This window comes from Anguilla rostrata, chromosome 9, assembly GCF_018555375.3.
Source record: "Anguilla rostrata isolate EN2019 chromosome 9, ASM1855537v3, whole genome shotgun sequence".
Classification (NCBI taxonomy): Eukaryota; Metazoa; Chordata; class Actinopteri; order Anguilliformes; family Anguillidae; genus Anguilla; species Anguilla rostrata.
In genome coordinates this window covers 27,085,522-27,112,631 of record NC_057941.1, presented here as the reverse complement: position 1 = coordinate 27,112,631, position 27,110 = coordinate 27,085,522, and the positions used below count along the sequence as shown (strand labels likewise).

The 27,110-nt window shown below is 42.5% G+C and overlaps 1 protein-coding gene across 1 annotated transcript; it reads left to right on the top strand.

Moving 5' to 3' along the window:
• The first annotated feature begins 2,892 nt into the window (after window positions 1-2,892).
• LOC135263438 (phosphatidylinositol transfer protein alpha isoform) lies at window positions 2,893-27,110 on the top strand. The gene is made up of 12 exons (XM_064351456.1): window positions 2,893-3,042; window positions 10,853-10,883; window positions 17,242-17,387; window positions 17,604-17,695; window positions 18,520-18,527; window positions 19,210-19,284; window positions 20,311-20,394; window positions 21,126-21,203; window positions 21,504-21,614; window positions 22,558-22,680; window positions 23,015-23,080; window positions 23,535-27,110. Exons 1-11 carry the CDS (start codon window positions 3,026-3,028, stop codon window positions 23,060-23,062), a joined length of 813 nt encoding a protein of 270 aa, XP_064207526.1. The 5' UTR covers window positions 2,893-3,025; the 3' UTR covers window positions 23,063-23,080; window positions 23,535-27,110.

Genomic DNA, 27,110 nt, shown 5'->3' with positions numbered 1-27,110 from the left:
TATTGAAATATAATATTTTTGTATATTGTGGATTATATTCCTACTCAGATAAGTAGCAATAATTGATTGATATATTAGTTTTAAAATAAAGGCTTGCAAACATACTCCTTTGGACCTGGGTTCCTTGAATCTTTAAGAGGTTTGTGCTTTTCTGTCTTTAAAACAGTAAATGAAAGCTTTAAATTATTTTTTGCTAAAATGGCTTGATTGGCCTACCAGGAAAATAGATCATTTATTGTATTCAAGTGTTCCTTACAACACCCTGCCAACTTCCTTGCACGCAAGTCTGTCTGTCTGTGGGTGCATGTGTGTGTGTCTTTTTTACTGATTTTGCATAAAAAGAACTTGTCTTCAAAGAAAGATATTTGTTTTTTTCTTAGCACACTAATTAGCCACATACCTTCCAGCAAACCTGAAGACTTCAGTCTCTGTGGAACACAAGACCAGGTCAAAACCTAGTATATGGCTGGACCGGCCGACCAACCTAACTTCATAACTCGGCTGACCAATGGTGTAACTTAATCACTCAGCGACTCACAGACATTCGCATTTGTAGGGCTGGCCCCGCTGTTGCGGTCCAGCCAAACATTAACCCAGCAAGCTTGAATTCTCATTTTATATTTTACAAAGGGTCTCGTAAGAAAAGATCTGTCGAATGAAGACTAATATCCCTTGTGCACATTCCTCTGCCACATTTAATTTTGTGTGTGTGTGTGTATGCATGTGTTCGTTCCTGCCCCTAACAGTTTCAACAAGATTATTACTAGAATAATTACAATCACTGTTAGGAAACCACAGGAACTTGTTTAACACTGCAGGGTGTGATTCTTGCATCTGACAAAATTGCCACTACGAGCATGTTTTGTCTGGGCATGTCTCTGAATAATGAAATGTTTGGAAAATCGACAAGAGCTGCCCATTATGGCTGAAAGGGTAATGAATAATGGGTAATCCATTGATTGACCCAGGGAAGAAAATATCCATATTGTCATGTTAACCTGTCCATCCACATGTGATTCTGTCACCAAAATATGAGTATAGCAGTGTAAATGTAAGAAATCTCTAATTATACCCTGCAGGACAATGAAATGAGCAGGACTTCATGCAAGTGCTCTATCTGGCATTCACTCTTTCCTCTGGATGGATGACCCACTCTGGGGCAACTGGTTTAAACCCCTATACCACAAAGTAAAATGCTCAGTGTTAAATCAACTCTTACAGAGTACATATGGTCCCTGTTGGGCTTACATGAACTGAGTTAGAGAACTACACTGCAACTGGAAGAAGCGCATCTTATCTCATAGACAATTCAGGACTAGCTGTTCCAGTTACCACTCTGTTCTGTTTCTTCTTCTTTCCCGAGTATGCCTTTGCACAGAATGCGATTCACAGCCTACAACTCCATGCCTGATGAGAGACTACAATGCCAGCTCATTCTGAATCACATTCACCTAGAAATGCTGTGAGACATGCATTCCCTGCACATAATTGTTTTATTATTTATTAGTTTAAGACTGCTAAGGTAAAGCATACATGTGGCCTGGATGTCAGCGCAGCCATGATTTTATCCTGGGTAAAGTTTGGAGTTTGAATGCAAAAATAATGTCAATCCAGCCAACACTAGCATGTTAAATGTGGAATTAAAGTGTCCATTCTCTCCATGGAAGAATCAATACTTTTATACTGCCCTACCTTAGAATCTGCTTCAGTTTCGAAATAAGATTACTAATCTATCTTTTTCTCTCTTATAATTATCTGTTTAATCATATTATACAAAATAGCAAATATTATTTATTTAAGAAAACATTAACATTTGGTGGCAGTGACAAAGGTTTTTAATCAAAGAAGTGCCATATTACTGAGCTGTAATGCTAGATAGCAATTGATGGTAATCGTTTTTGTAATTTTTCCCTCCTTTATGCAATTGTTTTGCATAACAAAACGCATTATACTTGTCAGGATCAAGCATTGAGAGACCGTAAGCATTCTGACAGTGCGGTGGGAAAACAAACCAAAAATAGGCCATATTCCATGGTTTGCATTTAATTACTACTCAAGATGTAGGCTACATTGTATTCATTTTACTCTGTTAGTCTTATATTAGCGAACTATCATTTCCCGTGTGTCACTCTACACATAGCCTATATCTTATTTTAAAAATAAAAATAAAACAAAAGCAAAAAGGCAATGCAAATTTGGTGAGACTCATCCATGGTTCAGTAAATCTATTCACCGATGACCATTTTTAAAACAGCTGGAATGTCTGTAACGAGCGGAACAATAACCAGCTTGATTATAATGGTACTGTCTGTCTTCACGTTAAATTAGTCGTGTAAAAAAGACAACATGTTGCAATGGAAGTTATACTGTTTGCAAGCTGGTCTAGTAATCGGAATCCCCGTGATTTTAGCCATTATACTGGATTATACTGCCATTATACATTTGAATTTAAATATGAGTGAGGAAGGAATTAAATAACATGCTGTCTTGAAGAGCAGCATCAAAATGGATAACATACTTCACGGTAGAATATAGGCCTACAGATGTGCTTTTTGTACAGGCTTGATTATCGTCACTTTACGCGACTCAGTGGCACAATAAGAATGTCCCTTGAAAGCAAAGATGTAGCCTAGTTCTCTAATCCCAGATTTATTCTGCAATCTAATTTAATCTTGAGGAAAGAGTCATTTTATTGACGTGGTACATCAATGTCATATTATGAGGAACTCCGGTCGGTGGCCGGTGTCTGCAGATGGTCTTTCCCAAGATTTTGTGAGACGATCAACCCGTTACTTGACGTCACACTCACCATGTCATGACACAGTGGTCGTGGTTGCCGCGACGACGCCGCGCCCCCTTCGGCCCCGATCAGGAAGTGAATTTAAGGAAAATAGAAAACCCGACCGAGAATGTGACAGAAGGGAGATAGGAGGGAGAGAGATAGACAGACGGAGGGGTTGCCGCCTGTTTGGATCCTTATTGCCGTATATTTGAACTAGCAGTAAATTACGACAGATCTGCAAGAATGCTCATTAAAGAATTGTAAGTATTCTACCAGATTATTATTTTGCATTATTTTAATTGAAATCAATTTTATGAGAAACAAGCAACATAACATTAGCTAGCATTATTGACATTTATGCAGCTCGACAGATTGCAATCCAGAAAACTGAAAACGAATACAGCTTGGTAAAGCTATGGCGACATTATAAACTTGACCTGGCTAGTGGCTGTGCGTGTTTCCAGAAATGGTCTGTGCTGATGTCATTCAAGGATTCTCGCGCAAAACCGTTAGCTTACCGGCGAGTTAAGTGTCATTGTTGTCTAATTATCGTGTATAATGATATGTACATTCGTCTCATCTGTTTCACAAACGGCTTTCAACTTGAGGTAAAGAGATAAGCATTGCGTGCCGACATCCATCCTCACTGCGACGCATCAGTGTTATTGTAGCACCGCGGTGAAGGTGAACCCCAACTGGATAAAGCCCGTGGAACGTTTTGAAATGAAATGGCGCTCGTGTGTTCTTGTTTCACATTCCTCTGGATTTTTGTGTTCGTGCATTAAAAAGCAATTCTTGTGTCATTAAGAAATGACAGCGAAAACGAGACGCATTTCAGCGACTCAACATGTTTTAGTGTAGGCTATACGTGTGTAATTTGAACGCGTGTTTGATTGGTCAGCCAATAACCAAGCAATGATACGCCTGTAATACCAACGCAGGACTTGCTTGGTGACTAACAAGCTGTTGTCTTTGCTAGCTATATTTGTCGAACATTTTTTGCATTGCATTGTATATTTCTTGATTTGTATCACCTACAACGACTGTGGCAGGCGTAATAACATACTCACTGCATAGCCTGAACATGGTTGCAGGCAACGAAGGGCATTGCTTACGGTTTAGTACAGGTTGTGAATTTAATGACAGCTCCCGTATAGGCCTCGTAAATTGGGTACGAAAAAGGAGTAGCTTACAGCTGGCAGATGAATGTTGGCCACACAACGTCAACTGAGCCGTCGCCGATCTTATGTAACCGTTCACCGGGAGCGCAGAAATGCTGGCTTTGAGCCGGTGCCTGGTGAATTAGATTTTTCTTGGTCTTATTATCGCCATAGTGATGGCGAGGATAGCTCTAATAAATGCACACTCATCTCTCCCCTGGCGTTTTTAATGCATGAGTCAGACCGTTAAAAACGGGTATATCGGGAAATCATAGACCTGCACTTAAAAAAAAATCTATTTATATAATCATTCATACCATGGCTATCATTATCAGTAATTTACACCTATCCGATAGTTTCTCCCGTTTCACGCTGAAATTAGATGACAAGGAAATGGGTATTAGGCTGCCTGTTTGTTTTCTTTCTTTTGTTGTTTTACTTTGTGAAGTGAAACATCGCATAACATGATAATCTGTATACTGGACTATTAGTGGGAGATTAAAATGATGAAATACACAAGATTGCAATAATCCAATCATTTCAATTAGTCCAATTATACAATCGTTCGTCGCGCAGATAAGGACTATCAATACACATAGGTTTGTTTACTCGACCCCTTCGTATTACATGCACTGCCTGTGTGAAAAACCAGTTACAATGAGGAGCGCGTAAAAACAGGTGATGAGTTTAGACTTTTTGAGTTAAAAACATTTCTTTAAAGATCACATTTAAAGGATCAGCCTGTTCCTGCACAATGTATTATTATTTAAGCCCGTTGTACCTACTTGAGCTTAAACATACAATTACATATTTCAACAAACCAGAAGCATTTATATATAATTTATATATGTATGTATGTTAAACAGAGAGAGAGACATCTCAGAGCAATTTTATTCACTTTGAACTGTTTTAACTGTCTTCACTTATACTATTGTGCATTTATTGTTTTTGCACATATTGTTTTTACATCTTATGATGCAATTACACAAAATTCTGTACAATTCTACCCTCACTTAGAGCAATTATGCCTGAAAAGAAATAATCTAATTAGTATAAAATAAAATATAAAGTTATACAGTTTTTTTTTTGCCAGATCTTGTTCCTTCCAATAGCCATAAGGTTTTGAAATGAGAGTTACATTTGTGTTCATGTGGTATATTTTATGTTTTGTATTGTGAATGGTTTTAAGGAATGAAAGCAGCAACCAAATGAATTTCCCTATATGGAAAATGAAGTAGCCTATGAATTCACATCATTGTTAAGAAAAACCCTTGTATGCTATGTACTATAGTATGTAATACATACATGCATAGAATATGCACAAAAAATGAGAGAATTTTCCAAATTAAATGCAAGAAGTAATATACATGTGGAGCCTTCCCAAAGGGGAGGAGCCTAATTGGACTACACTGGCCCCTGTTTACTCAGGGGAAAAGCCTCTGAAACTATTGCTGCGTTCCAGACAAAGTCGGATGTGGGAAGTTCCGACCTGATTTTTCCTACTTCCGACCGCAAAGCGTTCCAGTAACCTGAGCTCGGAAAGATGGCGTTTAAGGAAAAAAATGGCTGAATCGGAGAAGCTAATGCTTGTTAGTGATTAACCGTGTGGTTACACACCAATTTTACTCAGCTGTGTATTTTAATATCTTAAAACTGTCTTGAGACAATTGTTTACCATTCACAATGTAGTTCGCCATGCATGCCACCATGTCTGCGTGAAGTCATGTGACACCTCAGAAGTCTGGGTTTTTGAATTCTGCACAATTTTCCTAGTTAGAAATGTTTTCACAAACGATTCTGCACAAATACTGTCTCCTGAAATAAACCAGGCGACCGACACGGATGTGGATTATAACCTCACTATACATGGATCCAAAGAGACCCAGAATAACACACCATCATAAGAAACAGAGAATTTTTAGTATGAACTAGACTGTTGGTTGTACGTAGGAATATTTTAAATGTTTGTCCAACATGTTACGGTGACCTAAGATCCTTCACTGAAAAACCGAAAGCACCGCTCGGTTACAGCCTGCTGTTGGAGCTTCCCTGGAGCATACTGCTTGTGGCTGCTTAAATTCTGTTCACTGCACCTTTTTGGTCTAATGTGTTGAGCTTTGCCATGTCCTAGTGTTCACCGCAAAGAGTTAACACGTGAATGTTCAGCACAGGCTGCGATATCACTCCTGGAAAAGCGATAAGAGCGTGGTTACTTCCCTTGGCTGCCAGACCGTGGCAAATTGTAAATCATAAGGAGAGGCCATGGAAGGTCATTGTTTGAAACCTACAGAGGGCCTAAGCCAGATGCACCCGCAGACAGGATGGTGCCAGTTGCCATGCTAAATCAGACTAACATTGCAACATTGGATTTCCACTCAGGAAAATTCACACGTTTAATGCTGAAGTTGAATTTGTATTGTGGTCTCCTTTTTGCTCTTCAATTCAACTTGTCTGGTAATTGATACAATACTCCACTCAGTGGACTCAAATAACCTTTTCCTGATTGGATCTTGAACCTCAACCACAAGACTACAGAGTCAAACCCCAGATAGTGAAATAATGCATAAATATCTGAAGGTCACCGTTGGTGCCAGGAAAGAAGTGAATCGTAAAAGCGAAAATGACCCAACAAACAGTTTGATGATCCCAGATGAACTTTATTTTTTACATGAGGAAGGTAATATTTCAGTCAGGTGAAGTTCTGAATCACAGGTAAAATGCTGCTGGGTCTTGACTTGGCATAATATCACTTGCAAAAATGTATATGCTAAATGTCAGCTCGTCAAGTTATTGTGGATGCAAGCAAATAGTAGGATAATAATGAATGCTGAACTAAAAACACTATTGCCTCCTCCTACTGAATGGTCATGCTTGGAAACACTCTAAATCCCTCATCCTTAGGGAAGAATTATGGAAAATATATTGAAATAAAATATATTAAGAAGACGTTGACATTATATAATCCAGTGATGGTGAAATGCATTTATCACTATATTTTCAAAACAGCCCACACATTCACAGTATATTCTGGGACACACTATGTTTCATTTCCATAAAGCCTCTGCTAACCAATTGCACCCTGGTGTGTTTTCTTTCCAGCCTGTACCATTAAATGTCCTGAAAAGTTTGCATACAGTACATGCTTTAAAATGTTTGTTGAGCAGGTAGCTTGGTTTTTGTGTTCAGAGATGCATTTTTGCAACATGACTGTGTGTAAGCATGGCTTCAGCAAGGAAGTCATCTCATTGTCATATGGCAAGCCCTGAGTTAACATTCACAAGCATGTAAAAAGGCCTTGTTTGGAGGGCTAACAAGAAAACAACTGAAAACAGTGAACGTGGATACAGTAGAAGATGTAATCTAGGACAGGGGTGTCAAACTCCAGTCTTGGAGAGCTGCAGTACAGTTTCTCTGGATTTTTGTGGTTTCTCTTCAATCGAAAGCCAGTGTAGGCCTCGGAAACATCCTGTGTGGACACTTTAGCAAATCAGATATTCAAATACCTCACTTGAGTATTGAAGCATGCCAAAAATCAACAGACTTCGTGGCTCTCCCTGACTGGAGTTAGACACCGCTGTTCTGAGTAATTTATTCTGATTTATTTTACTTCTGCGCCTTTCCCAAAGACAAACTGTCCTGTTGTCCCTAAATATCCCTAAATGTCCTGTCTCAGTCATTCAGCGTGATTATTAGTTTGACTGAGAGCCTGCAGATTGCTTGTGGTTCGGAGCAGCATTCCACTGATTGATGTGACCGTGACGTGAGAACACTCAACCTTGGGTCGGGTTCTTGGGTTCCTACATAGTGACAGAAGTACTGCAGATGTTATATGTTTAAAGGGTAGACTGTTGCTGGTATTGTCCTGGGGGGAGGGGCTGTGGATAGACCTGTTGTGTATGCACAGTTCACTGGCGTGACGAATGGAGATTTGCGGAGGAGAAGTAATCCTGTCAGAATGCAGCCTGTAGGCATGGTGGGGGAATGGGATATCGACAAACCAGTCAGTCGGTATCAAATGCTTAAGTAGAAGAAACAACTGTATTAGGCCGAGATTCTAGCACAGAGTTCTGGGAGGACGAATGGGGCAAGCTAGGCTGTTGTTTATCTTAAGCAAATATACAACCCAAAGGCAGATAAAAGAAAAATAACGTGCAATTTTGTGTAATTTTATTATGTGAGAGTGATTGTCTGTATATTAAGGTTCAATATATATATATATATATATATATATATATATATCAGTGTCAATGCATATATATCAGGAAAAATGTATACAATGCTATCATAAGTATTTGGACAGTGACACAGTTTTTATTTATTTGGCTCTGTAGTCCAGCACATTGGATTTAAAATAAAACAATGAATATGAGATTAAAGTGCAGACTGTCAGCTTTAATTTGCAGGCATTTACATCCATATCAACCCCTCTGTTTTTGGAGGACCAAAGGTAATTGGACAATTGGCTGCTCACAAGATGGCTGCTGTTTCTTGACAAGCTGTGTGTTGTTGCATCATTATTGACATTTGTGGTCTGTTGTGGCTGTCTCTTGACATGAGGACAAGATAAGTGTCAGTGCTAGTAAAGCAGGCCATAATGGGGTGGAAAAATCGGAATAAAATGATCAGTGATGTAGCTGAAACATTTGTAATGTCAAAATGAACAGTGTGGTACATTGCTAAGAAGCAAGAATGCACTGGTGAGCTCCACAATAGCAAACAACCTGTTACACCACAGAAGACCACTGTAGTGGATGACACAAAAATGCTTTCAGTTTTTCTTTTCAACTGTTGAAAAGATCAAGAACACTCTCCAGAATGTAGGCATAGATGTCTCAAATACAAAAATAAAGAGAAGACTATACAAGCATAACCTCAGAGGGTTGACTACAAGATGCGAACCACTGGAAAGCCTCAGGAACTGAATGGTCAGGTTAAAGTTAGAAAAAAGTACAAAGACTACCATTCTGGAACAAACTCTTATGGACAGAAGAGATGAGTATTAACGCGTACCAAAGAGATGGAAAGAGAGAAGTGTGAAAAAAGAAAGGAACTGCCCATGATACAAATACCCCCCCCCCGCCCCCGCCCCTGCCATCTGTGAATTATTGTAGAGGAAGTGTTATGGCTTGGGCATGTATGGCTGTCACAGGAACTGGTTCGCTTGTCTTTATTGATGATGTGATTGCTGATGGCAGCAGAAAGATGGATTCCATAGTGAACAAAATTGCAGCAGGTCAATTACCCCACACTGTTAAAGCAACCAAGGAGATTTAAAAAATATAAACAAATCTGAAATTGTGGAGTACAGAGCCTAATCAACAAAAAATGTATTTGTCCCAAGTATTATGGTGCTCACTATATATATATATATATATATATATATATTATATATATATATATATATACACACACACATACATACAAGATTCAATGTATATATATTGAAAATGATGTATATACATATGTATATACAGTGAGCTCCATAATGTTTGGGACGAAGACATTTTTTTTGATTGGGCTCTGTACTCCACAGTTCTAGATTTGTAATCGAAAGAAGAAAAGATTTGCTGCGACCCTGCTTGTAATGATGCTTCTGTGTTGCATGAATGCAGTGCTGCAACAAATCCTTTCTTCTTTGGATTCTTAGCTTTCACGCTCAATTTGTTAGCAGCTGCAAAGATGCTTCTCAGGTCTGTAGATACCATTTGTAAGCATTACAAGATTTGTAATAAAACAATTCACGTGATTAAAGTGCACATTCTCAGCTTTTATTTAAGGTATTTTTATAAACTTTGCTTTAGAGAAGTAGGTGTGAGATCATTGTCTTGCTGTAGGATGAAGTGCTGTCCAATGAGTTTGGAGGAATTTACTTGAACTTGAGAAGATGCTTCTGTGCAATTCAGAATTCGCTGGTGTCTCTCCAGCTTCTTCCACTGCCTCTCTCTTCCTGCACGAGGCCTGCAGTCAGCACTGACGCAGCAGGCAGGCCTCCGGGCTCCTCTTACACCAATATCTGTTTTAATAAAATATTCAGGGCGGTGAGAATGGGAGCGGGCACAGATTAATTACCCCGTGTGTGGCAGCTCAAAGGGGGAACTGAACAACGGCTTTAATTGGTTTCTGGGGTGCGGGGCTTTTCAGGATGTGCCCTCCGCCTCGGCGTGGGCTTTCACGGTAATGACATCGAGCCCGCCTCCCCGCCGCTGTTCGGCGATCAGACCGCCAAGGTCGGCTTCACGCGGTTTACACTTCACAGTATTCTGAAGCTGAAATAAGTCCAGAAAATTGGACCTGATAACACACATTGCAGGGTCAATGAAATAGTGAAACAGTTGAGTGATTTTTTTCATTCCTGTCCTTGATTGGAAGGGCGGTTTCCTTATTTATTTGTCTTCTTGAATGCTCCAGACTAGCTTAGAAGCAGTCGAAACCTATTCTTGCCCTGCTTCTCAGAGGCTTCTGAGATGCCCTGTTATCCTGTGTTTGGAACTAGTGTTATCTGGCTCTGGGTTACACAGATGACAAAAATTTGGTTATGGTGCTGTAATTCATGGTTGCATTTTAGGCAGTTACCCGACACTCTTATCCTGAGTGCCTTAAACAACTTATATTCTTTCCACTTACAGTGTGTTTATACAGCCAGATATATACGGAAGCATTTCAGGTTAAATACTGTGATTCAGGGTACTATGGCAGGGCCCCAGCATGGGGTTGAACCTGCTGTCGCAGAGTTACAAGCCTTGTTGTCTAACCATCATGCATCTGTGCCGCCTTAATGATGGAAATGCTGCACGCTGGTCCTGGAAGTGGAGATTGCCCTGCCCTGCCCCTGCTCTGTGTGTTTCTGATTGGCTGTGTGATAATAGGTTGTTGTCTGTAATCTCTCCCTCTCTGTCTCTCTCTCTTCCAGTCGAGTGATCCTGCCCATTTCGGTGGAGGAGGTAAGTGCTGATTTTGTGTTTCTCTGTGTCCTCCTTGGTCGTGTTATTCACGTCAGTCACTTCATCTTTATGGCTGCAGGGCTGAATTCCTACTCTCACAATCCACAGGCTAGACTAGCTTTTTTTGTGGTTTCAATACAAAGGCACAATGCATTCTTAATGCTTAGAATAATTTGTCCATTTATATTATATTTGTAGTAAACTCATGTGTTTTGGTGTTGTTTCCTAATGTTACAGCAGACTGGAATAGGCTGTGGGATTGAATGTGGGTTTGAGTGTATGTGTGTGTGCGCGTGTGGGGGTGCATATAAATACATATATGTAAATGTATATGTGTGGATGTTTGTAAGTGCAAGTACATATGATTGTACCTATAAGCACAAGTTTGTGTGTGTGTGTGTGCACATATGCATATGAAAATGTGTGTTATCTTTTTAGGTGCAAGAACATATGATTGTGCCTGTAAGCGCAAGTGTATGTGTGTGTGTGTGTGTATGTGTGTGTATGTGTTTGTAAGCCCAGTCGAGTCTGTAGGTGTGTTTGTTTGCCTGTGTGTGTGTGGGGTACTGGCAGCTAGGACTGCGCTGACTCACTCTATTCCGTGCTACATTTAGTGCCCTCACCCTGGGCTCTGCGTGTGCTGCCTTCTCTCAACTATGCAACCCAAGGTCTCCAGAGAACCTGTCCCTGGAAGGCTGTGTAATGTCTGGTGACACTGTCAGCTGCCTTTGTGGAGATGTATTTGTGACATGGACAGACAGTAATGACACTGATGGGCAACATTAATGGCACCCGGTGCCGTTAACTAGTGCTCTGTACTGTAGTTGCATCGCATTCACGGATTGGCTGCAAAATCTGCTTACTGTAAATGTTCAACAATAAAATGTGCAACCCAAAACAAACCCAATTAGGTGCTTAGAAGTCATTATCTGATACAGTATAAAAACCTAATACGGCACAATGCCACAGATATTCTGTGGAGGAAATATGCTTAAATATATAATTTAATGTACAGACAAAATACTGGCAAAATAACATGAGTAGTTTATCGTGAGACAGGTATTTAGAAATAATAAGCTAATGCCGCGTAAGAACATAGCACTGGAAAAATACCACAAATGTTACTGAGTGAAAGAGGTGCTCGGAAATCTGCCACAGAGTTACACAGTGGTTATTTGGTGAATAACTTTAAACAGTTAAAGTAGCAAACTAGTAATCGTATTACCTTTAAGCTACATTGGTAAGCAAGCTTGCTGGTAACCTAATAATAATCAGTCATCAAATATAATTTGTATTACTTACGTAATTATGACTGATGATGTTTATTTAAGGACCTGCTAATGACAACCGTTATAATGAAAAATATCAGGATGAAATGCGAATTATAGAGGCAAGAGCTTGCTGTTGTCTTGTTGTCTTGTGTGCTGAGTAAAAACAGTAGATGATCTTCTTTGGTTTTTCAGCAGAGAACTGGTAAATTTACACACCATGTACTTTCCCCTTCTAATCATGTACTATCAGCGCTCCCAAAAGCACATTAATTAATTAGCATCTTCTTGAGTATTCTTGTAGTATAGACAATACTGTGTAATAATGCCAAATATTTATCTTTGAGAGTTAAACAGGAAGAAAATCCAAGTCCTTTTTCGGCAGCTAAGAGGTTTCAGGTGTGATTCCCAGTGGTGGCACTCTAATTGTAACCTCAAGCAAGGATTTCACCTGAATTGCTTCAGTCAAGAACAGCTGTACACATGGACAGCTATACTCTTTGCATCAAAACCATAGAAATTACAATATACTGCTAAACTGCATTTTCTGAAGAAAATCAGGTGCAAGTGTATCCAACCAGCAATTCAAGTTGAGCCTACTGGCTCTGAGCAGCTTTGTCACCAACCTTTCCACAACAAATCCTCAGCATTTGTTATTTTCTTTGGTAACAATGAAAATCTGTGCTTCTTCCAGCACGTCTTTTCACCGACCCCCACGTGTACAGAAATCTTAAAGACGTATTTAACTTGGCCGGTGCTTTTATGCAGCACACACTATTTTTACTGCCCGTTCAAACGCTCGGTCTCAGCTGGGGCATTGTGGGAACAGAGCCTAGGGCAGCTCCAGGGAATTGCTGCTCTTTCGTACCCATAACTAAAAATCCCCTTAACCCCGAGTCCTCACCACAAATTTACCAACCACCAATCTATAATCTATAAGTCATTGTCTGCAGTTCTTGCAGTTGATTAAAGTAATATGCTTGATTAAGCATGCACTAAATTTGATTAGTTTCTGTTGCCAGTTTCCCAAAGTACAAACAATAAATTAGAAATAAAATAGAAATTTAGCAGATGCTGTTATTCAGACAGACTTGCACAGCTTACTCATTTTTACTTGCAATCCATTTATACAGTCCATTTATATACCCAAGTAATTCAGGTTAAATGCTATGCTCAAGGGTACAATGGCAGGAATCAAACTTGCAACCTCTGAGTTACAAGCCTAATGCTGCACATGCTGCTCTCAAAAAGAGATATCCCAAAATAAAACTGCTGATGAAAATAATCTATTGTGGTGTATCCAAATATTTTATGGAAGTTGTCTTAGAGGATCACATTAAGACATGTACTGCGGTGTCACTGTCGGTTCCTCAGTGGAAGAACAGTTGGGAGAAGCCATTGGAAGCATCTAATGCTTCCTGTCGTGAATCAGCCTTTCAGGCAGCCAGTTAGCTGGCCAGCTTTTCACATTGCTGGCAAGTCAGGCTGTCAGGCATCAGCTCCGAATGCCTGTAAATTAGGGAGTCGTCTGGCTGCTAAATGAGTCAAATAATCAGCCAGTCAGTCACCCAGTCATTCAGCAAGCCAACCTGCCAGTAAATCAGTCAGACAGCTGGTGAGTTAACCATCCGCCCAGCCAGTTCACCAGCCAGTTCACCAGTCATTCAGGCAGCATGGTCAGTGCAGAGGAAATGAGCAGAACTGGCTTAAACGCTAGTGAGTGGCAGCCTGGCTGTTGCCTGACAGGGCAGCTTCAGGGCAGGCACTGGGGAGGTGGAAGATGACAGACCGCAGCGATGTGCAGGAGAGATAAGCTGGACTCTAATCCCTCCCACAGTCCCTCTGCAGACCGATAGCTGTCAGATGGCTGTGCTCCAGATTCCAGCCCTCCCTCCACACGACGCCTGCAACGATGCCCTGCTCGGAAAGCAGAATTCACCATCTCGCAGAGACGTAGGCAGACTACTGAACAGAGGGAATGCAAAAAGCTGCAGCAGTGCATGATGTGTGTGTCTGTGTGTGTGTGCCTGTGTGTGTTTGTGTGGAGGACTGTGGAGGAGAGGTGAAAGACCATAGGTTCCTGCCCTGGCTGGTCCTGAGGAGATTTGGTGTGTGAGTTCCTCTGATTTCCTCTCCGCTCTCCTCCTCCTCTCTCTGCTCGCTCGCGCACAGCGGCGAGCTCTGCTGCATTAGCGCTAGCGTGCCATTGTGACGCGAGGAGGCGGGTTTTCCCCACAGCTTGCGTGACGCGTGAGGGTAGTCGTGAGCGGCTCTGAGCACTCTGAATTACCGCCACCACTTTCATTTCCGCTGTCCTGTGCCGCCCATGCCCTCCAGCGTAACCTGCCCGCGACCCCACGCAACCCTGGGCTGAGGGCGGGGAGGCAGGGAGGCAGGGAGTGTGTGTCCACGGGTGTGTTTGCTTGTTTGTGTGTGTGTGTGTGTGTGTGTGTGCGTAGCAGTATGTGGGGGTGGAGCCATGGGGGACAGTGTAGGCAGGGCCCGGTTCTTTTTTGCAAAGCTGGTTCAGGCGCTAGAGGTTTTCTGGCAGGATAATGGGAGTGCTGTTGCATGAGACACGGGGGTCTTGGGCGTGGCATTGAGCCGTAGCTAAGTGTTGAAACGTTGCAGTGGGAGCGGAGGGCTGTCTGATCTTAGCCTCCAACCTCGTTACAACTAAACTGCTTCTTTTCTTTCTCACTTCTCTCCCGTTCTGTGAATCTCTTTTTCTCTCCGCTCTTCCTCTGTCTCTTCTGTCCATGTTCTCGTTTCTCCCTACGTCTCGTCTGGCACCACATTCCCTGCTGCTTCATCGTTTCTGTCACCGGATCGGTGATGCTGCTCTATAAATACAGCGGTTGCTTCCTGCTTCCTGTTCTATGCCCACCCTCCTCCCGGCTCTGCATCTAAGTACTAAAGATGAGATGTACATACAGCTAAAAATACTCTTCCCTGCATCCAGTGGTTTCGTCTCGCTCTCGTGCGTGCCGCAGATGCGCGCACACGCTCGTGAAACACGCAGACAAGCGTGCGCGCGGGCCACGCGACGCCGGCAGACGACCATGTTCCGAGACACGAGAGAGAGAGGGAGAGAGGGAGAGAGAGACAGAGAGGGAGAGGGAGAGAGAGGGAGAGAGACAGAGAGGGAGAGCAAGAGAGAGAGAGAGGGAGAGAGCGAGAGAGAGAGAGAGAGACAGAGAGGGAGCGCAAGAGAGAGAGAGAGGGAGAGCGAGAGAGAGAGAGAGAGAGAGCGAGAGAGAGAGGGGGGAGGGAGAGAGAGAGAGAGATTTGAGCCAATTTGGACTAAGCTGAAAGAAGGAGAGCTGCAGGAAGGGCTTGAGGGACAGAAAACGCAACTGGGGAGAGAGCGAACGAGGGAGAAAGAGACTCGTGGAACGGGGTGAAATGTGATGTCAAACGTGTACCGCTTCCCCCACCCTGCTTGCACCGTTCAGCACCGCGCCGTGTTTATCGTTGGTGCGGTGGCGATGCCAGAGCCGGAGGAGGTGCTGACAGTCTGCCAGAGCATCTTGCTGATGGGTAGAGTGGCAGGGAAATGCGGCCGCTCTGCCAAACGGTGATGTAGGTGCAGCCGCGCTGACCTTGTGGCCCTCGTGCACTAGAATTCCACAGCTCATATCTATGCCGCTCGATGACGGTTGGGCACTGAGCTGCAGCTCATGCCGATACCCTGATTTCTTGGGTGAAAGTGTAATGTAATGATAAGAGATACTGGGCAAAGTGGTTGCAGGTTTGATTCCCAAGTGGGACAAATTAACTGTATGTGACAAAAAAATCAAGATGGATAAGACCATATGCTAAATTCACTGTGGAGTATGCGGTGACTTTCCTCCTAAACTCCTTTAAATGGGGTGATTGGAAGGCACATTAGTGTTGCCACTGCCGACTGTGGCCTGCAGCCCTGCAAAGCGATGCATAAGTTTCCATATAGCGCTCCATGGTGTTTTTCCTTCTCTTTCTCTCCCTGTCATTCCTACAATGAAGCTCTTGACAAAGTCTTATCACATGGTTTAGCATGGTCCTTATAATTTCTCATATGTTGAAACTTAACTTTTATTCCTGCTGTTATAATTGTATATATAAAACTACCATGAGTATGATTTCAGAAAACAATAACATAACCTTAGAGGAGCATTACTAAAGGGATACGCAACACTGTGACGTATCTGTGCAAGTGAGCATGAGTGAGAGTGATAGAATATGTGTGTGTTTGTGTGTGCGTTTGCCTTTATGATTGCCCGGCTGTATGTACTGTGACATAGTAGTATAAAGTGTGTGTGTGTGTGTGTGCGTGTGTGTGCATGCTTGCGTGTGTGTGTGTATGTATGTGTACTGTAAGTGGATGAATGGCCTTTGTGTGTGGTGGATAAATGGTCTTTGAGTGTGGATGTGGGTGCGTTTGGGGGGGAGTGGGGAAGTGATTGTGAGTGTGTAGTACACAGTACATAGTGGATTAAAGGTGATTATGACAGAAATCATTGTGCTGTGGGATGTCGAGTGACAGGAGAGGAGGATGAGGGAAAATAGGAGAAGAATAGCTGGTGAATGAGGAAAGGGAGGATGAATATGGCAGGGGAGCAAGGAAAGCATTTTTATAGCCTACATAAAGACATTGCTAGGCTCCATAAAGATATTTTGGTAGCTTGCATGAATACATTTTGTAGCCTACATAAAGACACTCTGCTAGCCTTCATAAATACATTTTACTAGCCTACATACATGTAAAGCTATTTTGGTAACCTACATACAGTAAGTACATGTTTGTAGCCTACATAAAGACATTTTGCTAGCCTACATAAAGACATTTTGCTAGCCTACATAAATACATTTTGCTAGTCTACATAAAGGCATTTTTCTAGCCTACATAAAGACATTTTGGTAGCCTACAGGAAGACATTTTGCTAGCCTACATGGAGACATTTTTGTAGGCTACATAAAGGCATTTTGCTAGCCTACATAAGACATTTTGCAGTGTAATGGTGTGTGCTGATTGCTCTGACGTTGGTAGGAAGAAAGGATGGAGGCATGATTTCCCCCTGTCCTTTCTCTCCTGTCCCAACCTGTCTCAGTACCAAGTGGGGCAGCTGTACTCTGTGGCAGAGGCCAGTAAGAATGAGACGGGGGGTGGAGAGGGGGTGGAGGTGCTGAAGAACGAACCCTATGAGAAAGATGGGGAGAGGGGCCAGTATACACACAAGATCTATCACCTGCAGAGGTAAGTCCTGCACCACTACCTCCATAGGCCACGGTCTCTTGAGCTGTCATGCTCATTACAGTATGTAACGGTTCCTGTTGGTACTTATAATCATGCTGCCAGCTCTTATAATCATGCTGCCAGTGTCTACTTTAAATGGGATCTTCCCCACCCGCCAAAAAAAAGAAAACGGATTAATTCATTTCACAATTTCTCCATCTCTTCTCTTCCCTTCAGCAAAGTGCCGACCTTCGTGCGCATGCTGGCGCCTGCATCAGCCCTCAACATCCACGAGAAGGCCTGGAATGCCTACCCTTACTGTCGCACCGGTGCGTACACACCCCACACCTTATTCCCCAAAACATACACCTCGTACCCAAAACCCGCTCCCTACACCCAAAACGTACACCTCGCACCCAAAACCCACTCCCTACACCCAAAACGTACACCTCGCACCCAAAACCCGCTCCCTACACCCAAAACCCACACCCTACACTCCCAAACCTATACCCTACATCCCAGTGCACACAACCTACATCTCCATAGGAGAGGACAAACAGGGGACAGGGATCAATAGATTAGGTGAGGAGAGAGAGAAAGCAAGAGATAGAAAGAGAGAACATGAGAGTGACAGAAAAAAGAGAAAAGGTAAAAGATGGAGAGAGCAAATGCTGTCACTCTACACCCCCCCCCCTTCTCTCTCTTTCCCTCCCTCTTTCTCAGTCTCTCTCTCCAGTGTGGGAGACTGTTGAATAATTGACTGTGGCTGTGGGGATAGGAGGAGTGGAGTTACAGCAGAGGGCAGGGCCGTGCTATATAAGGACGCAGTCTGAACACACAGCGCCACTGCTGCACAAGCAGCCAGGCAGAGTTTCAGATTGATGACTGGAGAGATCGATTCAAAGACAGACCAGTTCATGCATGTCCTTTTACTGTTTATGAATATGTATCTGATGATGATATCTATATGTGCTGGGAAAATGCAGTTTGTTACTTGAATGTTTATAACACTGCTAATCATAAACTGAATAAGTACATAGCATGGTAATACTTCATAAAAGCACTCTGAAGGTTGATGATGTGAAACAGATGATCTGAATGATCTTTCTCTCTCTCGCTCTCTCTCTCTCTCTCTTCCCCCCATTCCTTACAGTAATCACCGTAAGTACCCCTCTATTTGTGTATTTTGGCAGACACGTTCATGCATGTGTACACACACACACACACGCACACACAAATGCACATCTGCACCCAAAGTGGCGCTGACATTCTCTTCTTTCAGAAACACTCTCATAAGAACGCATATCCTCATTCATATTCTGTCTTTCTGTCAAACGTGCACACACACACACACACACACACACACACACACACACACACACACACACACAGTCAGTCACAAAGGCTGCCTTGCAAACACATGGGCCTCTGAGAAAGAGAAGGAGGTAACTGTACCTGTGCAGGAGAAAGGAGAGAGGGGGGCAGTCACCGGTGGTACAAATGCAGATTTACTGTGTACACAAGCACATACATGTTTGCATGTGTGTGTGTGTGTGCACATGTGCATAGACTCTGTGTCATATGTGCCTGCCTATAGGCTTTGACTGATTGAGGTTTACTTCTATTCTAGAATATTCCAGAGCACTGTTACCAGAAAAAACGTCCTGTAAACATAAACGCTTCATGGGATTTCCCCTGTAATGAAACATACTTTGCTCAAGGCCTGTGATGATATGTGTTTTGTGTTTTCTCCAGGGAAGCAGGGGCCCTGTGCAGGTGCCTGTACGCAAAAATCCTCATTAATGATCCAGCTGTTCTCTTGGTCTCCGCCCTCTTCCTGCAGAATGAGTACATGAAGGACAACTTCCTGATCAAGATAGAGACGTGGCACAAACCTGACATGGGCCATCAGGAGAACGTGAGTGAAAACATGAATGGAAAAAAATTTAATAAAATCTGAACCCACCCCCCCATACCCCCCTCAGCTTTAGTGCCCAGACTTCAAATTCTCACATATCCATATTAGACTATGTTTTGCAAATTTCATATAACACATTGCTAGTTTCATTCATTCCAACTGCACATCTGTGAATGTGCCTTTTATTTGAACTCTCCATTTTATTATTTTTCATTTTAAAACATATTTAAGATATATATTTGCTCAGGTGTGTTCATTGAGAGCTCAGTTCTCATATTCAGAAACAACCTGGCCGCATACCTTGACTGCAGGGTGAACTGTTGTTCACTTTACGTTCTCTCTGTCCTCCTCCTTTTGTGAAGTGCTGAGCGATTGTTGTGCACAGTTTGTTTGACCACTTTGTTCGATTTTTAATTGGGTCTGAGTGAGTTGATTGCATTTTCTGAAAGCATTGTTTTTTCACTGAATTATTTATGGTTTGTGTAATTGCCTGACAAGGCCAATTAGGCTCATTAACAAGAGTTATGCTAGCTCTGTGTCTTCATCTCCTGCTGTGTCTAGAATAGTGTATTTGAACCTGTGTTCAAAATTGTGTGTGTCAGCCTGTGTTCAGCATTGTGTGTGCCTCAGGTTGCATTCAGCACTGTGTGTGTCAGCCTGTTATTGGCTTTGTGTGTATCAGCCTGTGTTCAGCATTGTGCTTGCCTCAGCCTGGGTTCGGCATTGTGTCTCAGCCTGTGCTTGGCACTGTGCGTGTCTCAGCCTGTGTTCAGCATTGTGTGTGTCTCAGCCTGTGCTTGGAATCTTGTGTGCCTCAGCCTGTGTTTGGCATTGCGTTTGTCTCAGCCTGTGCTCAGCATTGTGTCTGTCTCAGCCTGTGTTCGGTGTTGTGTGTCTCAGCCTGCGTTCAGCATTGTCTCACCTTGCGTTCAGCATTGTGTGTCTCAGCCTGTGCTCAACCTGTATTTTTTCCTTGATGTGTGTCTAAAGCTTACGCTTGACCACACTCTGTTCTTGCCTGTGCAGGTGCACGGTCTGGACCCTGACACTTGGAAGAAGGTGGATGTGGTCTACATTGACATTGGAGACAGAAGCCAGGTGGAAACAAAGGTGGGCCATTAATCTTACACCTGCAATGATATTGCAGGGAAACAAGGCTCACAAGTACAGTGCATAAATGCCTGTAATGCATCATTGACACAGAGAGCAGAAATAATACAGTGGGAATGAGACAGTTGTGATGTCATCCTACTTAAAGAAAAACAAAGAGCAACTCCACCAATCACAGAATGTTTTGGTAACAACCAGCAAAACATCAACACTGGCAATTGGTGGATATTCTGCTCTAATTACCAGGACATAACCAGAAAGTACCCACCACTCACCATTGGCACTGTTGTACTCCTTGTTACCTATTTAGTCTGTGATTAGTGGAGCTGTGCTGCTGGTGGATTGGTGGCTTGCGGGCATCTGATCGACCAGCAAGTGTCACCGGGGCACAATGAGACGCCGTCATCCCAACCTGCTAAAACCCTCCCATTCCTGTGCAATTGACTTTAACATCACCCTGTAGGGCAGTTGGCCACTTTCAGCACTGGTGTGGCCCAGATGCCATACCAGACTATTGGGCCTATTTGTGCACTGAAAATGTGCCTTAACAGGATGTACCACCCAGCAGTCCCCTCTCTGTTCTTCCTATGAGTGAGATGACATCACAATCATCTTACCCCAAGGTTATTATTCCTGAGGGTACCCTGCATATTCGGCCACAGGACAGCTTTTAGGTGATGCAGTGCCGCCCACTGTTGATCTCTCCTCCCCCTTTTCTTCTTTCCCTTTAGGACTACAAGCCAGAGGAGGACCCCTCCAAGTTTAAGTCTGTAAAGACTGGCCGAGGGCCCCTGGGCCCTGACTGGAAGGTATAGAACGCAGTGTATCATTCTTACCTCTTTTATATTTCTCTGCAGTTCATATGGTCTGTATTTCTGGTGTTCATGTAACTTCATAGTAATCTAATACCTGGGGGAATGCCAGACTTAAGACATCTTTGTTTTTTTGGTATTTTAGTCTGAAATTCCCCATGTTGCCTTGCTGTTTTTCCGCTGTTTGCACTGTACAGTAGTACTTTTACCACTGAATGAAATGTGAACTCGCTGCATTCTTTTTATGTGTCTATGCCTCACTGTCCTCCTCTGTCTCTCCCATTCCCTTCTGTGCAGAAAGACCTTCCTAAGAAGACAGATTGCCCACACATGTGTGCCTATAAGCTGGTCACTGTCAAGTTTAAATGGTGGGGCTTACAGAACAAAGTGGAGAACTTCATTCAGAAGGCAAGGAAAGGGCGGGCCCTCTGTGTGTCTGTCGTGTTGATGCGTGTGCAGCGTTTCCTGTATGAGAACAGACCAAGACCTGCGTTTGTAAAGGTCCTCTGAGTGGGAGTACTGATCCAGGAGGGGTTTTGCCTTTTAGCTCACATTGGATATGGTTAGGATATGGCCCAGGGAAGCCTGATGCTAGATCAGTGATCTTACGCTAAGATACCTTATGAACATGAGCCTACGTATGTACTGTCCTGTACCTGGAGTTCAGCTGAGGAGTTCCTGTCTTACTGTTCCTCTCTTACAATACCGCTCAGTAGACAGGGCTGTTGAAGAAACAGATCTCTTTTCTTTCACAGTCCCCCTTTCTCTCTCCCCCACCGCCATCCCAGCCTGTGGGATTTACAGAGCATGAACAGGCATGCAGTACTGCCAACCCGTTTCCAGCATTGTAACCCAAAATTGGAGAACCCTGAAACTGGACTGCAGTCATCAATTTTTGTAGAGTGTACTGACTCGCCTGTAGATTGCGTTAATAAGGAAAGCCTAGCTAAACTGTCCACCTTTCTGGTGTTAATTACGTTAATTAACTGTTCGCATGATGTCATTTGTGACATTTTGACCACATGCTTTGTCTGGCCTCTAGTGGGCAACTGTTTGTATTGCAGTGTGATTTTTATTTATTTATTTTTTTGTGTCAATGTTCTCGTATAGCATGAGTCCTCAATCTTATCCAGAAAGGGCCAGTGTGGGTGCAAACTTTTGTTTCAGCCAAGCAGTAATACACCTGATTCTACTAATCAAGGTCCGTAGCAAAGAACAAAAGCCTGCAGCCACACCGGCTCTTTCTGGATAAGATTGAGAACCCCTGCCTTGTAGTATGTAGGGTACTTCTGGGTTTTCATGGCCCATCTGACTTTGGGCTTTCATTTTCTATTCGCATTTCTCTTTGCAGCAAGAGAAGCGCTTGTTCACCAATTTCCACCGGCAACTGTTCTGTTGGATTGATAAGTGGATTGAATTGACAATGGAAGACATTCGACGCATGGAGGAGGAAACTAGGAAGGAACTAGATGAGGTCTGTGAGTGTGCCCGCGTGTGTTTGTGAGCGTGTGAGAGAGAAAGAATGTGAGAAGACAAAGACAGCTTTATGTTTTATGCACATATAATAGATAAAACGAGATTCCATGGATAGCTACACACACACACACAATTCTTACCCCCCCCAAAAAAAAAAGTATATGCATACATCATTTGTACATCACATGTATTGCTACATCTGTTTTATTTGTAATGCAAGTAATACAAGAAACTATTCTCACAAAAATGTAATCTTTCTATTTTTTAATCTGTTCACGCTGCTTTTCATAATTATGGCTGTGAAGAGCTGGGGTTCTCTTTTGTGTCCCTAGATGCGGGTGAAGGATCCGGTGAAAGGAATGGTGGCCTTGGAAGACTGAGGCTGTCCCCTTGTGACTGTGAGTGCTGCCGCTCGGACTGGTAATCAATGGGGGTTCTGGGAGTTCTGGGGATTGATGGTACACCATTAAGAGTTTGTTTCAAAGTTCAGACGCATCGGCGGTTCAGAAGATTGGGAGTGTTTTTTATGGCTGAGTAATATCCAATTACACACAGACGCACAGATCCAAACACACACGTACAAACAGCGCTGCGCAAACACACACATGCAGCAACAGTTGTGAAGATTGGGGCTGATTTAATGGCTGGATCTGATCCAATAATACTCACACAAGCACACACACACGTACGCGCGTGAGCGTGCAAACAGACGCACACAAAGGCGCATTTGAAATCTGTGACTCAAATGATATATTATGTGTTAAATTTTTAATTTGTGTTATATTTAAATATTTATAATGGTAAAAGTCTGTCTGTCTGTCTGTCTATCTGTCTGTCTGTCTCCCAAACCAGTACCCTAAACACCAGCGGCATTGCCTCAACCACTTTTATTGGCACACCATCTCTGTGAACTTGGTCCCCCCTCTCCCTCTCCTGTGTGGTACAGTCCTCTGTGAGCTGCCTGTCTCCTCTCCTCTCAGCTCAGTGGGTGGAGCCAGGGGTGGGGGGACCACCGACATGGCAAGAGCAAGTGCAAAATAACATACTAAATATGGACTATCACCTGTAATAACTCCTATATATTATCCAAGATGTCAGTTGTTTTAAAAAGAATAGGTTGGCGGAGTCTAAAAATTATTTTGTTTTCACTTAATGGAATATAAATATGTATATGTATGTTGAGAGACAAATTATTATGGGAAATTAATATCAGGGTTTTAAGATTCTTTTCTGTACGTTCCTGTGTGTTATGGACCAAGCTGAATCTTATCAGTGTTTAATTTGAATCATGTTGTGATTTTTCCCCTTGTAGTTTCATTTTTTGCTGTAATACTAATGTAGTCCCACACTCCCACACAATTTTCGGATTTGAGTTTGTATTTTTTGTTGTTCATTGTCTATCGGAGATAAGCTAATATCCCATGTTTAACGGAATGCCCTCTTTATCTAACTTCTCTCTCCACTGCCCTGCCCTGCCCCCTTAAATTTGCCCTCAGGGGTAACAAGGGGTAGATACAAGTTTTTGGGCCAGGGATATGATGTGTGCTCTGTCTTTTGGTGAAAGAGGTTAGAGAGTGGTCACATCCCTGATTTCGCTCTGTTTTTACAGGGTACTGTTTGCAGTATTGTGAAAGACTTCTCTTCGGATACAAGGAAACACTGTGTGTTGTGTTGTGCTGACCTGCACTCTAATGCTTACTACAGGGTCACTACTGTCCTGCTCTTAATTTTAAAAAAGAAATGTATATCTTGATTGTAATTTTTATTTGGCTGTTTGTGTTTTTGAATTTGTGTAAAGTTTTTGGATTTTTAGTTTCCGTGTTTAGTCCTTTTTGTGATGAACCGTTGCAGTCGTTCAGACTGCCTTACCGACTCCTCTTTCACTTTTTCACCTGTCTTTGTTGACCTCTCCTAATTTAATTTAATTTTTATTTAGCTACAACACATGCAATAAGTGTCTCTATGAATATAACATTCACAGTCCTAAAAGCTTTTTTCCCTCTGCATTTAAAAACATGTGGAAACGATTCTCTCTCTTCATGTGCGATTCCCAGATCCATTTCTCCCCCTCACTCTCTTAGCCTTTTGGGAACAGATATGTATCTCCCACTCACCTCTCCAGGGGCAGCTGACGTGAATCTGTGAAAGATTACAAGAATATCCTATGCAGCAGGACCACAGAAAATCCCAAAATCAGTTGGCCTTAGTGCTACAGGTTTGCTCAACTTACCTTCTATTACAAGACTCCATAACGCATTCTGATTGTATGAGAAAATTAAGTTGAGGTTTCTTCTGACCAACTACCATATAGGGCCTATAGTCTGATAATACTTATGCTGTATGGAGTATATTGACAGTTGAAACCATTTATGCTCCAACAGTTGTGACCACTGGGGCTGCAAAGTGGCCCTAAACGCCTTTATACAACTCTGAAGTATAAAGGATTATTTTATTCCACCATAAGCAATAACTCGTCCTCTTATCTTTGGATCTCTTTGGTCTAATATATAACCACATATATTAAAAATATTGTGCATATGTATTAAATAGACCAGCATGCTACACTATCAATCCAGAAAGGCTGGACTGATGAAAACTTCACTCAGAGATATATTTATTTTCAGAACCGACTGCTTTTCTCAGTTTTTTAAACTGTCAGGCACTGAGCTCAGCGTGAAACTGTTCCCATATTGTAATGGTGTAGAGTAGGGGAGTTTGGGTCTGGGTTCATGGCTTGTTGTGTGCGCATGCACGTGTGTTCATGTGTGTGAGAGAGTGCATGGATTACCAGTTCTATGGCTGTGGATTTATTGAAAAGACAGAGGTGAATGGGTGTATCTGTCAGTCGGTCAGTCTGTACACGTGTCCACAGTGGAATGGTGGGATGTTCACACCGCAAATCCAAGATTTCTGTCATTAATCCCCATCCCTCCTCTTCCTCTCAGCTCTGCGCAAATCCATTAGCAATACAATACTGCGATGTCCCCAAAAGCTTACAACCCCAAATTGTCTCACAATGTTGTAAAGAGTAGAAAGTCTATTTATGTAATGATATGGATCCTTTATGAAAAATCTAATAATGGAGATGTATGTACTGAAATGTATATAGTCTATAAATATATGTAGATGAACACATATATAGGTAAAACTGTCCTGCCAAATGAAGAGCACACCTGACACCCAAAAATCCGCCATTCACAATTTTCTCACAGCCATGTTCGGCAGGGACTTTGTGTGAAATGAATTCTGGGAAGGCTGTGTAGCTTTCAGCTTGCTACTCTCAATCCAGATAGGCTGGGCTGATCCAAGCTTCACACAGAGATATATTTCTTTCCAGAGCCGACTGCTTTTTCTTGCCGTTGATCTTCACAAATACTAATTGGTCTTTCTACCATTTACTGCTTCATTTTGTCGATTTTTCTGTTGATTTCTGTCTTCTGCTGCTCCTCTCTTCCTCTTCCAACACAGTGATGATGAAGGAGGGATGGAGGATGACAGGCCAGATGAAGAGATAGGGCTCCACTGATAGGTGTACCCAATTATACACATGATGCTTTTGGCTATTGATACTCTTTGATAACTCATGAAAGCAGGAAAAAATAGTATTAAGTTGCGATGCTGCAAATAAGACATTTTAATGTCTCTGAAGTATTTTTATTTCTGATGTTAGCCTATCCAAACAAGTTGTCACCTTTAGAACTCTCATTGCATTAGTTTAACAAGAGCTGTTGCACACTGAGAGCTAGAGGCAGAGCTTATTTGGAGAGCAGGCTTTTGCCTTGCTGCAGCCCACACGTTATGCAGGGCACCAAGTTCACTTGCGCTGGCTTCACCCTCACCCAGCCGTGATGTCAGCCTCCCAGCAGGCACTCTGGCGAATGTTTTTGGCAGGACAGTGCATAAATATATTTTTGTTCTGAATGCCGTAGTTACGTCGTCTGACTCTGAACCATTCTGATCTCTCGTATAAAAGGCAGCTCAACCCCCCCTCCAAACCACTTCCTCTGGAAGTGGGTGGGGAAATCACAGAACGGAGGGGGAATTGATACGATTTGAACACTGGATCTACAGTAGGAAGGTGACAGGTGGATATGGTGCATTCTGCACTGCCGGAACTTGTGGAGAAACGTGTGCCGTTCCAGGAAAACACTGTCATTGTCATGAGAAGTATGGCACATTCAGTAACATGGAAAGAATGGTTCAGATGATTCTATAGATGTTGTTGTTAGATTCCCATGCTTTCTAGCTAGGATGATGAATTCCATGATTTTAGAATTCCAAATCATTTTTAAAAATTTTGTTCTTGTGTCATCTGTTTTGTTTTTGTTTCTTTTACTGTGAATTTGTGCCTTTTTGTCATCTTATCTTCCAATAAAGTTATATTGGAGATGTGAAAAAATTAAGAAAATAAAAACAAGTAAAGTCTGA

What these genes read in the sequence shown, in the direction of transcription:
- LOC135263438 (XM_064351456.1), top strand. An exon ending in TGCCCATTTCGGTGGAGGAG is followed by an intron (nt 10,884 to 17,241) that starts GTAAGTGCTGAT and finishes AACCTGTCTCAG; the next exon opens with TACCAAGTGGGGCAGCTGTA. An exon ending in CTAGGAAGGAACTAGATGAG is followed by an intron (nt 22,681 to 23,014) that starts GTCTGTGAGTGT and finishes TTGTGTCCCTAG; the next exon opens with ATGCGGGTGAAGGATCCGGT.